Below are 14,357 nucleotides of genomic sequence, written 5' to 3'. Positions count from 1 at the left end.
ACACTGAATAGCCACTGTATTACAGACCCTCCGCCTATCACAATAGACAAACTGCTGCGCTCCAGGGTCCCAGGTCTGGGGTGGAGTCATATGGATCCAAGAAAGTAGAAAAATCTATTAATCACAGCAACCTGGAAGACGCCTGGTGACCAGGGCTAAACTAGGACTAGGGTCGCTGCCAACCTCCTGGGGTTTTCTGAGGCTGCAGTAGGGAGATGAGGACAATGGTGAACAAAGTAATCTAGAAGAATCGGCCTGATTACCAGATCAGAGGAGAACATGAATAATCAATCTGATGACAGGATCAGAGGAGAAGGTGAATAATCAATCTGAAGACAGGATCAGAGGAGAACATGAATAATCGGTTTGATGACCGGATCAGAGGAGAATGTGAATAATCGGTCTGATGACAGGATCAGGAGGAGAACATGAATAATCGGTATGATGACAGGATCAGAGGAGAACATGAATAATCAATCTGATGACAGGATCAGAGGAGAACATGAATAATCAATCTGATGACAGGATCAGAGGAGAAGGTGAATAATCGGTCTGATGACCGGATCAGAGGAGAAGGTGAATAATCGGTCTGATGACCGGATCAGAGGAGAACATGAAAAATCTGTCTGATGGCAGGATCAGAGGAGAAGGTGAATAATCGGTCTGATGACCGGATCAGAGGAGAACATGAATAATTAATCTGATGACAGGATCAGAGGAGAACATGAATAATCGGTCTGATGACAGGATCAGAGGAGAAGGTGAATAATCGGTCTGATGACCGGATCAGAGGAGAAGGTGAATAATCGGTCTGATGACCGGATCAGAGGAGAACATGAATAATTAATCTGATGACAGGATCAGAGGAGAACATGAATAATCAATCTGATGACCGGATCAGAGGAGAAGGTAAATAATCGGTCTGATGACAGGATCAGAGGACAATGTGATTATTCGGTCTGATGAAAGGCTGAAAAGCAGAATAAGAAGACTGATGAAAAGATCAGAGAAAAATGTGAGGAATCGGTCTGAACAGGAGCTGCAGTGGCAAGAGAATAAACTCCATGTGATTTAGACGCTGGTGTTCAGTTACGTCGGGGCCCAAAAGTCCAAGTTCCTTATCAGTGATGGACGGCCGAGGATGGGCTCTGCTCTGCGCGGTTTCCCCTCCATCGGCCCGGCCATGCTTTGCCTGGTGACATAATGCTGAGGGTGATGACGATGCGCTGGGGCTGTAATGCAGGGGCTATTCAGTGTATGCGGAGCTTACACTCTATGCGGGCGATACAGGAGGGGAACGTCCAGTCGCCTGCTCACTTCTCTCCCGATTCATTTTTGGGCATGTTTTCCACTTCTGAGAATTTACACTAACGATTATACTAAAAAAAAAATAAATATACAGAAACCCAAAATTCCAACAGGACTTTGAAAAACTCCCTGGTGGTCAGAGGTACTTGACAAAACGCTGAAAAATGAAAGCTACAAACATCGTATGTGGAACAGGAGCTCCCACAATGCACTGCTCCCTGGTCCCCCGGGGTGGAGAAGAAAACTGCTGCCGTTTACTATGCAGTTTATGGGAGTAGGGGCCCGTGTGTGGAGTGGGACGGCAGCCGCCATAGAAGGGGCTGCTGCTCCGACTTCACACATGGAGCCAGTATGTGATATGGGGCGAGACGCCGCTGCTCCAGGTAAATGCTATCTCTTTTCTTTACAGTCTGCCTTAGGTTACTTATATTTTGGAAAACGTGAAGAATGTAAACCAGCGCCAATCTGGACCAGGAGGCACTCCCTGCGGACCCTGCCCCTCCAGGGCGAGGTCCATATACTGAGGGTGATGGAGACCACTGACTATACTGGTATAATATACCATAACCCTGAGCGGCAGCTACACACGGGTCACATCCTTCATACTACTGCACAGAATTGCGGCAGCTGACACTAAAACCTCAAAGGAGAATATAGAAACTTAAGAACTTTGCTGTTTTCAGGGGGAAGCTGAACAGACCCCTCCCCAGGAGATTGTACCTTGTAGCTTTAAATCTGCAGAGACTGACGAAAACGGGAAATCTATAATAATGTCGTTGTGATTGAGGCACCACATATTCCCCGCCTCATGCCCCGCACCCCAGAAGAGCCCTTTATTTATAGCCCTTTTATATTCTGAGAAACTGGAGCCGCTGCTGTGACCCGGTGAACGTATTTATTGGTGGCACCACTCCTCCATCCTCCGGATCCTGCAGCACAGGAAGGACACTCGGGTTCCTGACCTGCAGTCACGTCCTGGAGGCAGGACAGTGGCAGAGACTTCCACATACAGCAGCTACTCATGGCTCATATATCCTGCTGTGTAGATTACATGTATGCTGTGCATATAGAATTACGGTTCAGGGGCCCAGAAGAGGTTCCCACATATCATCACAGAAATCAGCAGAAACAATAAAGATTTCTCTGATAAACAAGTTGTGCATTTTCATGTGTGTCAGCCGGGGCCACCGGACAATAAGCAGATGGAAAGGGCACGTTGTTGCTGAAGAGTCGGCGCAGCTCCTGTACATAGCCGGCTGTGCTGCTGTGGAGACTGCGCACCTCCTGTACAAAGCTGGCTGTGCTGCTGTAGAGACTGCGCAGCTCCTGTACATAGCAGACTATGCTGCTGTGGAGACTGCGCAGCTCCTGTACATAGCCGGCTGTGCTGCTGTAGAGTCTGCGCAGCTCCTGTACATTACAGCAACACAGCCGGCTATGTACAGGAGCTGCGCAGACTCTACAGCAACACAGCCGGCTGAGTCTGCGCGGCTCCTGTACAAAGCCGGCTGTGCTGCTGTAGAGTCTGCGCAGCTCCTGTACATAGCCGGCTGTGCTGCTGTAGAGTCTGCGCAGCTCCTGTACATAGCCGGCTGTGCTGCTGTAGAGTCTGTGCAGCTCCTGTACATAGCCGGCTGTGCTGCTGTAGAGTCTGCGCAGATCCTGTACATAGCCGGCTGTGCTGCTGTAGAGTCTGCGCGGCTCCTGTACATAGCCGGCTGTGCTGCTGTAGAGTCTGCGCGGCTCCTGTACATAGCTGGCTATGCTGCTGTAGAGTCTGCGCGGCTCCTGTATATAGCCGGCTGTGCTGCTGTAGAGTCTGCGCAGCTCCTGTACATAGCCGGCTGCACTGCCGCTGCTGATAGTTTCAATCAAGATTATTCTAGAATTCTAAACTCCGTTCCTTAGAAGGAAGCTTGTAAATTTTACTGTTTGTTCATGTTTCATTGCTTTATTTTCAGCTTTTACATTGCAATTATTTCAGCACAAAATGCCCGTCCTGAATTGCAGTGTCTGAGTGATTCAGCCGCCCCTATGTGGCCTCATCATTTGTCTTTCCTACTTAGAGGGGCCCTCTGACTATAAATCCTGTGCAGTAGATAAGACAGTAATCCTGAGTAGAGATGACCTGAACACCGAAGCAAGCCACCGATTGAGTCTCCGCCCACATGCAGCCAGCCATAAGAAGTTCACTTCCGGGGGGGGAGGATGGGCGGACTTTTTATAAAAAAAAAAATGGGGGGTTGCACAGTACATCTAATTGTGTTGTTGTTACCCCTAGTGTGCGCTATTCAAACACTGCAAGCGGCTTGCACAGGGCTGAGCACTGAGCGCACCCGAGCATCTAGCATACCTGAACACAGCGTGGCTCGCGCGGGTCAGGTTCGCACGTAAAACCTCCGAACTTTGATTTTTTTTTTTTAAGGTTAGTGTTCTGTTCGAAAACCGAACCTCGTGTTTGCTCATCTCTACTCCTGAGGGATTTTAGCCCAGTCCACACGGGCAATGGCCTCCACATAACATATTGTAGGATAGTGGTCCAAAAACTTAAAGGGGTTTTCCACTACTAGGACATCCCCCTTCTCATTCCCTATTTTTGTCTCTAATAAAATAAAAAAAAAGCTGATACTCTACCTGTGAAGGCACAATGCCGGCAGCGCCGGTGCGCGCCGGTGCGCGCTCTCACGGGGCTCACATCCAATGCCCACCCGTTTTCTTTCTCCCCACAATCGGATGTATTAGTGATTAACGGAAAGTGATTGGCTGCAGCAGCTCCCACTTCCTGTTGATTGCGCATTCAGGTGAAGGCGGGGTTAGTGACTCCGGTGGTGATTGGGTGCTAGGCTTGGGTGACGTTACAACCTCACATGAGCCCTGGAAATGCGAGTGCCGACTCCAGAGGCAAGGAGAAGCTTTTATATTTTACTTGGGATAAAGCTGGGGATTGAGAAGGGAGCGTCGTTGTAGAGGACAACTCCTCCAAGAGATCATTGTACAAACAAGGAGAAGGATACAAAAGCATTTACTGTTCCTTGTGCTACAGCTAGAAGCCACGTTCACACAGACACTGCGGCTGCACTACTGAGACACGGCATCGGCCGGGAGCCGGCTCCAGCCATAGCCAAATTCCTGAGGAGGCCGGTGCTCAAGACCTCCCGTGCCTGCAAGAGACCTGCAGTAAGATCTGACTGGCAGCAGATAACAGTAAGGTGCATGCGCCATTCCAAGACTTCACCTCTACTGACCCAAAATTAGATACTGTATTTTGATATCCTGCGCTGTAAAACAAAACAACTGGAACTTTCGGGGCGTACGGACCAAAGTTATGTCTGGAGGCAGAAGAATAAAGCACCCTGCCTACATGAAGCATAGCGTGGGTTCAACAATACCTACAGAGATGCAAGGCATGGGCTCGGCGAAGTCTTCAGCAGTTCAGAGTGGGGCTCGGCGATGCCTTCAGCGGTTCACGGCATAAGCTTGGCGATGCCTTCAGCAGTTGAGATGGGAGCTCGGCCATGCCTTCAGCGGTTCAGGGCATGAGCTCGACGATGCCTTCAGCGGTTCAGGATGGGGGCTCGGCGATGCCTTTAGTGGTTCAGGATGGGGGCTCGGCGATGCCTTCAGCGGTTCAGGGTGGGGGCTCGGCGATGCCTTCAGCAGTTCAGGATGGGGGCTCGGCAATGCCTTCAGCAGTTCAGGGTGGGGGCTCGGCTATGCCTTCAGCGGTTCAGGGCATGAGCTCGGTGATGCCTTCAGCGGTTCAGGGTGGGGGTTCGGCGATGCCTTCAGCGGTTCAGGGCGGGGGCTCGGCGATGCCTTCAGCGGTTCAAGGCGGGGGCTCAGCCATGCCTTCATAAGTTCAGGGTGGGGGCTTGACGATGCCTTCAGCAGTTCAGGGCGGAAGCTCAGCAATACCTGTAGTGACTCAAATCATGGGCTCGGTCATGCCTTCAGCAGTTCAGGGTATGAGCTTGGTGATGCCTTCAGCGGTTCAGGATGGGGGCTCGGCGATGCCTCCAGCAGTTCGGGGCATGGGCTCGACCATGCCTTCAGCGGTTCAGGGCATGAGCTCGACCATGCCGTCAGCGGTTCAGGGCGGGGGTTTTGCGATGCCTTTAGTGGGGCGGAGATTCAGGAAACCCTAGGAGAAGAGATCAGGACCTTCTATGAGGAGCTTAAACTCAGGCACCAATGGATCTTCCAATAGGACGATCCCAGCACTTCACAGTTCACAAAGGCTTGGTTTCAGAAGAAGTTCTAGAATATTCTGGAACAGCTGTCACAGTCACTGACTTGAACTTCATTTTAGGTGGGATGTGATGAAAGTAGCAAACCCAAGAATGTGAATGACCTTCGAGCCATTGTTTACGATGACCGAGCTTAGATTCTTCAGGAACGCTGCCAGAAGCTGGTGTCCCCTCGTCTGCAGCAGCCGGAGGAGCTCTGCCCATTACTTAAGATGCTGGTCATGACGGGATGAATATTGCAGGAGTCAGAAGAGACATATGGTGGGGGATTTGGAAAAACCACTTGTATTCAGCTATTTACATTGGTTTAATGCAATTTTCGAACTACACATTTTCTTCTTTACTTGTATAAGTCGGCCACATTTACATTGCCAGGAGCCCTAAGCGTGACCAGCACGGAAAAACGTGACCCTGCACGGGAAGCTGTGGAGTATGAGACTGCAGCAGAAACCAAGGAACAGATCGGCTACAAGCCGGGCACAGACCAGCGCCTCCGGCTCATCTCACTGGATAGATCATCACATTTGCTTTTCAAACTTTGAGAGCAGCAGCAACTTGGTTAGACTCATGTTATACAGAGCAGCCAATCACAGGGAGGGACAAAGCAGCAGAATAAACCAATAATGAGGCGTGGGGCGTGTCTCAGACTACTGCAACTCCCAATTATAGTGACAGAGCAGAGAGAAAAAGCAGCCAAATATCAACTAATCAAAGCAAGTGCATCTGCTGACGGTGCTAGTGTTAGCCACCATAAGGGGAAGGAATTGCCACAGCCAAAGGGAGCAGATAGGCTAATTCCTGACTTAGCACCTCGGTGTGGCTATCCTCATGTCCAAGTATGAGCGCATGGACCTCATTATTCTTCACACTCAGACACGAGCGCTCAGACTCTTATGGGAGGTCTATGTAAAGGAATAGCCAAACCAGACAAGTGTGAGCGCCGAGGCATGAGGGTGAAGAGGAGAAGCCAAACAAGAATCTGAGCGCTGAGGCATGAGGGTGAAGAGGAGTAGCCAAACCATACAAATCTGAGTGCCGAGGCGTGAGGGTGAAGAGGAGTAGCCAAACCACCCTCATGCCTCGGCGCTCAGATTCTAGTTTGGCTACTCCTCTTCACCCTCAGGGCTGACACTTGTCTGGGTTGGCTACTCTTCACCCTCAGGCCTCGGCACTCAGATTTGTATGAAGAGTAGCCAACTCAGACAAGTGTGAGCGCTGAGGCCTGAGGGTGAAGAGGAGTAGCCAAACTAGAATCTGAGCACCGATGCATGAGGGTGAAGAGGAGTAGCCACACAAGAATCTGAGCGCCGAGGCATGAGGGTGAATAGGAGTAGCCAAACCATACAAATCTGAGTGCCGAATCCTGAGGGTGAAGAGTAGCCAACCCAGACAAGTCTGTGTGCCGAGGCCTGAGGGTGAAGAGTAGCCAAACTAGACAAGTCTTTGTGCCGAGGCCTCAATGTGAAGAGGAGTAGCCAAGCAAAAGTCTGAGTTCCAAGGCCTAATACTCCTCCATTGTGGCTACTTCTCTTCATCCTTAAGCCTCGGCACTCAGGGTGAAGAGAAGTAGCCACACCAGAGGAATCTGAAGGTTGAGGTCTAAGGTGCAGAGGAATAGCCACACCTAACAAGTCTCAGCACCGAGGCCTCAGGATGAAGAGGAGTAGCCATACCACAACAGCAGCCACAGCAGAACAGTCTGAGTGCTGAGGCCTCTTTGTGAAGAGCAGCCACACCTAACAAGTCTGAGTGCCAATGCCTGAGGATGTAGAGAAGTTGCCACACCAGACTAGCCTGGGCGCCGATGCCTGAGGTTAAAGAAGAGTAGCAAAAACAAGGTGAAAGGAGTCTTAAGAAAACTAGTCACACCAGTGAATCTAAATAGTGAGGTGTAAATTCTCTTCGTACTCAGATTCCTTGTGTGACTAGTCCTCTTCATACACAGTACTCCGACTCTTTTGGTATAGCTGCTCCTCTACCTACTCAACCAGGAGGTGTTTAACCTTAGGCTATGTTCACACATTGCTGTTTTCTGCAGCAAAACCTGCTCTCTTGGCAGTGAAAAAAGCTGCTTCCAAAAAACAGGTTTTGCTGCGTTCTTGGTGTCATTTGTCTACAGTACACGTTTAAATAAAATGAGGTGCATTAACTACAAAAGCAGCAAAACTGCAGTTAAGTTTTTGCACTCTCATTGTTTTCAATGGTAAAAAAAATCTGAAAAAACAATGAATTCACATGCTGCTTGTTACAAAATGCAGCAGTTTTTCCTTTCAGTAAAAAAAAAAGCATGCGTGTTTGCGCATGTACGTGTGTGTGTGTGTGTACAAACGCCGCGCGTTCCGATGCAAGCAGGATGTAAAGAAATCAGAAGACACCATGTACACCGCAAAGCGCTGGCCCTTCCATCACTGCGCGCTCCGATGTGAGCAGGATGTACAGAACTCAGAAGACGCCATATGCCCCGCAGAGCGCTGGCCCTTCCATCACTGCGCACTCCAATGTGAGCAGGATGTACAGAACTCAGAAGACGCCATGTACCCCGCAGAGCGCTGGCCCTTCCATCAGTGCGCACTTCAATGTGAGCAGGATATCCAGAACTCAGAAGAAGACACCATGTACCCCGCAGAGCGCTGGCCCTTCCATCACCGCACGCTCCAATGTGAGCAGGATGTGCAGAACTCAGAAGACGCCATGTACCCCGCAGAGCGCTGGCCCTTCCATCACCGCACGCTCCAATGTGAGAAGGATGTGCAGAACTCAGAAGACGCCATGTACCCCGCAGAGCGCTGGCCCTCTCGTCACCGCACGCTCCGATGTGAGCAGGACATCTCTCACGCTCGGTTTAATCAGCGGCTTTTTCGCGTCCATCGTCTGATAATTATATTGAGATAAAATGCAGTAATGACGAGCAGAGATCATTTAGCAGGTAGAAGAGACGAGCGCGTGTCAGAGCGCAGCGATAATCTCCGCTCACTAATTACCGCCATTATCTGCTCCGCTGTGCACACATTACACGCTTCTGTTCTTCTGTACTCGTTACAGCTAAACGAATAACAAACCGTGGCCGGAGCGACAACAGAGGGGCCCGGAGCAGACTCCACTACTACACCTCCCATCATCCTATATAGAGGACCTGCCAAGATATACAGAGCGCAGGGTACAGAAGCTTGTTATAAAATGTCGGAGATTCAAGAGAAGCACAAACGAATCCTACCTTACTCTGCGGCCACAGCCCCGTGTTCCACACCGCACACACTTTTTGCACCTTAAAAGAAATCTAATCAGATTTCTGCCCCCCATTCCGTATAAGGCACTACGCCGAAACGTGCGTAGGGAAGGGATAGTGGTGCCATGCTGGATATAGATATCATACTGTAAAATCTTTTACCATTGTTGGATGTAATGACTATATGGTGAGCATACATCCAACATTGTCTCCGTCTTCTGCACTTTGCATTCATAGACCTTTAGCTGCTAGCAGGCGATTAGTCCTCTCTTGTCCTTTGTTTATATGGTGCCATGCCACGGTGACTCCATAATTTATATATATATATATATATATATATATATATAATATATATATATATATATATATATACACATACACACACATACATATACAGTGTGTCCACCCATATCCTGTCGCCATTAACTTGAGAACGGTGGAAGCTATAGGCATAGAAGTGGTGTCTAGGTATAGTAAAGTAGCCATGTACACACAATGAAACCACCTATAGCGCCACCTGGTGGAAAACAACGGAGTTAGCATTTTTATCTCGAAAACGGAACGAGATAGAGAAAAAAAGTGAATTACAAAGTTGTAGGGTGTCATCAATTCAATACGAATCGACACCTTGCATACAGAAATGCTATGATTATAACGTGTAAACCTCACAAGGCTGCGGACATGAAGCGATACCTCATGGAGACCTTCCTACAAGTCATTGGGTATGGTGGCTGTGTGGAGTGGCCTCCACGCTCACCTGACCTGACCCCATTGGACTTCTTTCTGTGAGGTCCCATCAAACAGCAGGTGTATGCGACCCCTCCACCAACATTGCAGGACCTACGACGACGTATCACAGAGGCTTGTGCACATGTGTCCCCTACCATATTGCACAACATGCAGCAAGATACAGTATGCTGTGCAGAGTCCAGATGTGCATTGCAGCTGACGGGGGCCACTTTGAGCATCAAAGTTAAATGAGCGCCATATGCGTGACCAGCATTCAATGTTTTGGGGGGGGGGGTCATGGGTTTCATATTATAGCATTTCTGTATACAAGGTGTCGATCCGTATTGAATTGATGATGCCTACAACTTTGTAATTCACTTTTTTTCTGCTAACTCGGTTGTTTTCCACCAGGTGGCGCTATAGGTGGTTTCATTGCGTAGCGCATGGCTACTTTACTATACCTAGACACCACGTCTATGCCTATAGCTGCCGCCATTCTCAAGTTAATGGCGGTGGACAGGATATGGGTGGATACACTGTATGTATGTGTGTGTATATATGTATATAATATATTATAGCCTGCTGCTAGTATATAATTAGTCTTTTAATGGTCTTTTGTTTACATAATAGCTATTTCATTGCTGCTACTCTATAGAATTAATGGATTAGTATTTTGATATTAGCTTTACTATTGATTGATAGATTTTGGTTTATTATTAGCACATATAAAAGTATTCAGTACCAGTATATATATATAAATAAATATATATATATATATATATATATATATATCTTTTTGATTATATATATATATATATATATATATATATCTTTTTGATTATATATATATATATATATATATATATATATATATATATATTATATATATAAATAAATATATAGATAGATAGATATATACAGTCATATGAAAAAGTTTGGGCACCCCATTAATGTTAATCTTTTTTCCTTATAACAATTTGGGTTTTTGCTATTTCAGTTTCATATATCTAATAACTGATGGACTGAGTAATATTTCTGGATTGAAATGAGGTTTATTGTACTAACAGAAAATGTGCAATCCGCATTTAAACAAAATTTGACCGGTGCAAAAGTATGGGCACCTCAACATAAAAGTGACATTAATATTTTGTAGATCCTCCTTTTGCAAAAATCACAGCCTCTAGTCGCTTCCTGTAGCTTTTAATGAGTTCCTGGAGCCTGGATGAAGGTAGATTTGACCATTCCTGTTTACAACACAATTAGGCCACTTTCACACGTCAGTGATTCTGGGACGTTTGTGCTTTTTTTTAAACATACCAGAATCACTGACATACGCAGACCCATTATAATGAATGGGTCTGCTCACACGTCAGTGATTTTTCACTGCACGTGTCTCCGTGCAGCGTACCCGCGTGTGCGTGATTGCTGCACGGAGACATGTCCATTTTTTTCTGGCATCACTGATGTCCCACGGACCACGCAGTGGTGTGGTCCGTGAAACACGTGCCAGAAAAAAAGGTGCATTTAAAATAATAAACATTTTAACTCACCCGGCGTCCAGCGATGTCCTCTGCAGCCCGTCCTCCCTGCTGCTTCCAAGTCGGCTGATTACTGTCGCGCATATTCATTATGCGCGACACAGCCGACCCGGAAGCAACTGCTACAGGGGTCACCGCCGGCCGGATGCTGCACCGCGAGAGGATTCAGCACCACGGAGAGCGGGAGCGGGCACAGGTGAGTTGATTTCTAAGTGCAATCACGGGCCACGGATAACGGAGCCCGGATTGCACTTAGACAACCCACGTGTGCCGTGATTCACGGCACACGCAGGGACATGTGCGTGTTTTACACGCCAGTGAAAAACGTCAGTGTTTTTCACTGACATGTGAAACGGGCCTTACAGTTCAATTAAGTTTGATGGTCGCCGAGCATGGACAGCCGCTTCACATCATCCCACAGATGTTCAATGATATTCAGGTCTGGGGACTGGGATGGCCATTCCAGAACATTGTAATTGTTCCTCTGCATGAATGCCTGAGTAGATTTGGAGCGGTGTTTTGGATCATTGTCTTGCTGAAATATCCATCCCCTGCGTAACTTCAACTTCGTCACTGATTCTTGCACATTATTGTCAAGAATCTGCTGATACTGAGTTGAATCCATGTGACCCTCAACTTTAACAAGATTCCCGGTGCCGGCATTGGCCACACAGCCCCAAAGCATGATGGAACCTCCACCAAATTTTACTGTGGGTAGCAAGTGCTTTTCTTGGAATGCCGGGTTTTTTGCCTCCGTGCATAACGCCTTTTTGTAGGACCAAACAACTCAATCTTTGTTTCATCAGTCCACAGGACCTTCTTCCAAAATGTAACTGGCTTCTCCAAATGTGCTTTTGCATACCTCAGGCGACTCTGTTTGAGGCGTGCTTGCAGAAACGGCTTCTTTCGCATCACTCTCCCATACAGCTTCTCCTTGTGCAACGTGCGCTGTATTGTTGACAGATGCACAGTGACACCATCTGCAGCAAGATGATGCTGCAGGTCTTTGGAGGTGGTCTGTGGATTGTCCTTGACTGTTCTCAGCATTCTTCTTCTCTGCCTTTCTGATATTTTTCTTGGCCTGCCACTTCTGGGCTTAACAAGAACTGTACATGTGTTCTTCCATTTCCTTACTATGTTCCTCACAGTGGAAACTGACAGTTTAAATCTCTGAGACAACTTTTTGTACCTTCCCCTGAACAACTATGTTGAATAATCTTTGTTTTCAGATCATTTGAGAGTTGTTTTGAGGAGCCCATGATGCCACTCTTCATAGGAGATTCAAATAGGAGAACAACTTGCAAGTGGCCACCTTAAATACCTTTTCTCATGATTGGATACACCTGCCTATGAAGTCCAAAGCTCAATGAGGTTACAAAACCAATTTAGTGCTTTAGTAAGTCAGTAAAAAGTAGTTAGGAGTGTTCAAATCAAGAAATTGATAAGGGTGCCCATACTTTTGCACCGGTCAAATTTTGTTTAAATGCGGATTGCACATTTTCTGTTAGTACAATAAACCTCATTTCAATCCAGAAATATTACTCAGTCCATCAGTTATTAGATATATGAAACTGAAATAGCAAAAACCCAAATTGTTATAAAGAAAAAAGGCTAACATTAATAGGGGTGCCCAAACTTTTTCATATGACTGTATATAATAGTCTAATTTCGTGGTAAAGTTATTAATGTTGTTTGTACAGTATATATAACTGTTTCACTATTTCTCATGGTGCAGAAGACGATCATCTTTTTGCTGCTCCTATATTTGTATATAATTAATATTTAAAGAAATATTGATTTTTATAATTCTGGGTAATACATTGATTCATTCCCTGTATCCTGGTGTGTACTGCCACCTAGTGGCCATTTCCAATTATTTCAATATATTTCTGTATTTTCAAAGATTTTTTTTAATAAATTATATTTTTAAATTATTTCCGGTCTTTAGTGCACTTTTTGTATGTAGGTTTGACAGTTATATGGTGCATAGTCCATCAGGTTTTTACATAGCCCTCCCCTATATATTGACTATGTTATACTATTTCTTAGGGGAGGTAGTGTATTACAAGTATACACAGTGTCTTGCGAAAGTATTCGGCCCCCTTGAATTTTTCAACCTTTTCCCACATTTTAGGCGTCAAACATAAAGATAAAAATGTTAATGTTCTGGTGAAGAATCAACAACAAGTGACACAATTGTGAAGATGAAGGATATTTATTGCTTAATTTAAACTTTTGTAAAAAATAAATAACTGAAAATTGGGGCGTGCAATATTATTCATCCCCTGTAAGTTAATACTTTGTAGCGCCCCCTTTTGCTGTGATTACAGCTGCAGTCTCTTGGGGTCTGTGTCTATCAGTTTTGCACATGGAGAGGCTGAAATTCTTGCCCATTCTTCCTTTGTAAACAGCTGGAGCTGAGTGAAGTTGGATGGGGGCGTTTGTGAACAGCAGTTTTCAGCTCTTTCCACAGATTCTCGATTGGGTTCAGGTCTGGACTGTGACTTGGCCATTCTAACACCTGGATGCGTTTATTTGTGAACCATTCCATTGTAGATTTTGCTTTATTTTTGGGATCATTGTCTTCTTGGAAGACAAATCTCCGTCCCAGTCTCAGGTCTTTTGCAGACTCCAACAGGTTTTCTTCAAAAATGGTCCTGTATTTGGCTCCATCCATCTTCCCATCAATTTTAACCATCTTCCATGTCCCTGCTGAAGAAAAGCAGGCCCAAACCATGAGTCTTCCACCACCATGTTTGACAGTGGGGATGTTGTGTTCAGGGTGATGAGCTGTGTTGCTTTTACGCCAAACATATGGTTTGGCATTGTGCCCAAATAGTGTGATTTTGGTTTCATCTGAGCAGAGCACCTTCTTCCACATGTTCGGTGCCTCCAGGTGGCTTGTGGCAAACTTTAAATGACACTTTTTATGGATATCTTTGAGAAATTGCTTTCTTCTTGCCACTCTTCCATAAAGGCCAGATTTGTGCAGTGTATGACTGATTGTTGTCCTATGGACAGACTCTCCCACCTCAGCTGTAGATCTCTGCAGATCATCCAGAGGGATCATGGGCCTCTTGGCTGCATCTCTGGTCAGTCTTCTCCTTGTGTGAGATGATAGTTTGGATGGACGGCCGGGTCTTGGTAGATTTGCAGTGGTATAATACTCCTTCCATTTCAATATGATCGCTTGCACAGTGCTCCTTGGGATGTTTAAAGTTTTGGAAATCTTTTTGTAACTAAATCTGGCTTTAAACTTCTCCACAACAGTATCATGGACCTACCTGTTGTGTTCCTTGGTCTTCATGA

At 46.4% G+C, this 14,357-nt stretch overlaps 1 protein-coding gene across 1 annotated transcript in view; it reads left to right on the top strand.

Annotated features, from left to right (window-relative positions):
- Positions 1–2,446, top strand: part of DAB2IP (DAB2 interacting protein) — a 191,994-nt gene extending 189,548 nt beyond the window's left edge. Inside the window, exon 14 of the mRNA XM_075331855.1 lies at positions 1,718–2,446. Coding sequence (XP_075187970.1) covers positions 1,718–1,727 — 10 coding nt within the window. The 3' untranslated portion in view covers positions 1,728–2,446. The remainder of the gene's footprint in view (positions 1–1,717) is intronic.
- Positions 2,447–14,357: the final 11,911 nt, after the last annotated feature.

The sequence above is a fragment of the Anomaloglossus baeobatrachus genome (genome assembly GCF_048569485.1).
Source record: "Anomaloglossus baeobatrachus isolate aAnoBae1 chromosome 9 unlocalized genomic scaffold, aAnoBae1.hap1 SUPER_9_unloc_1, whole genome shotgun sequence".
Taxonomy (NCBI): domain Eukaryota; kingdom Metazoa; phylum Chordata; class Amphibia; order Anura; family Aromobatidae; genus Anomaloglossus; species Anomaloglossus baeobatrachus.
Note: the sequence above shows the minus strand (reverse complement) of the source record. Positions and strands in the feature narration are given on the sequence as shown.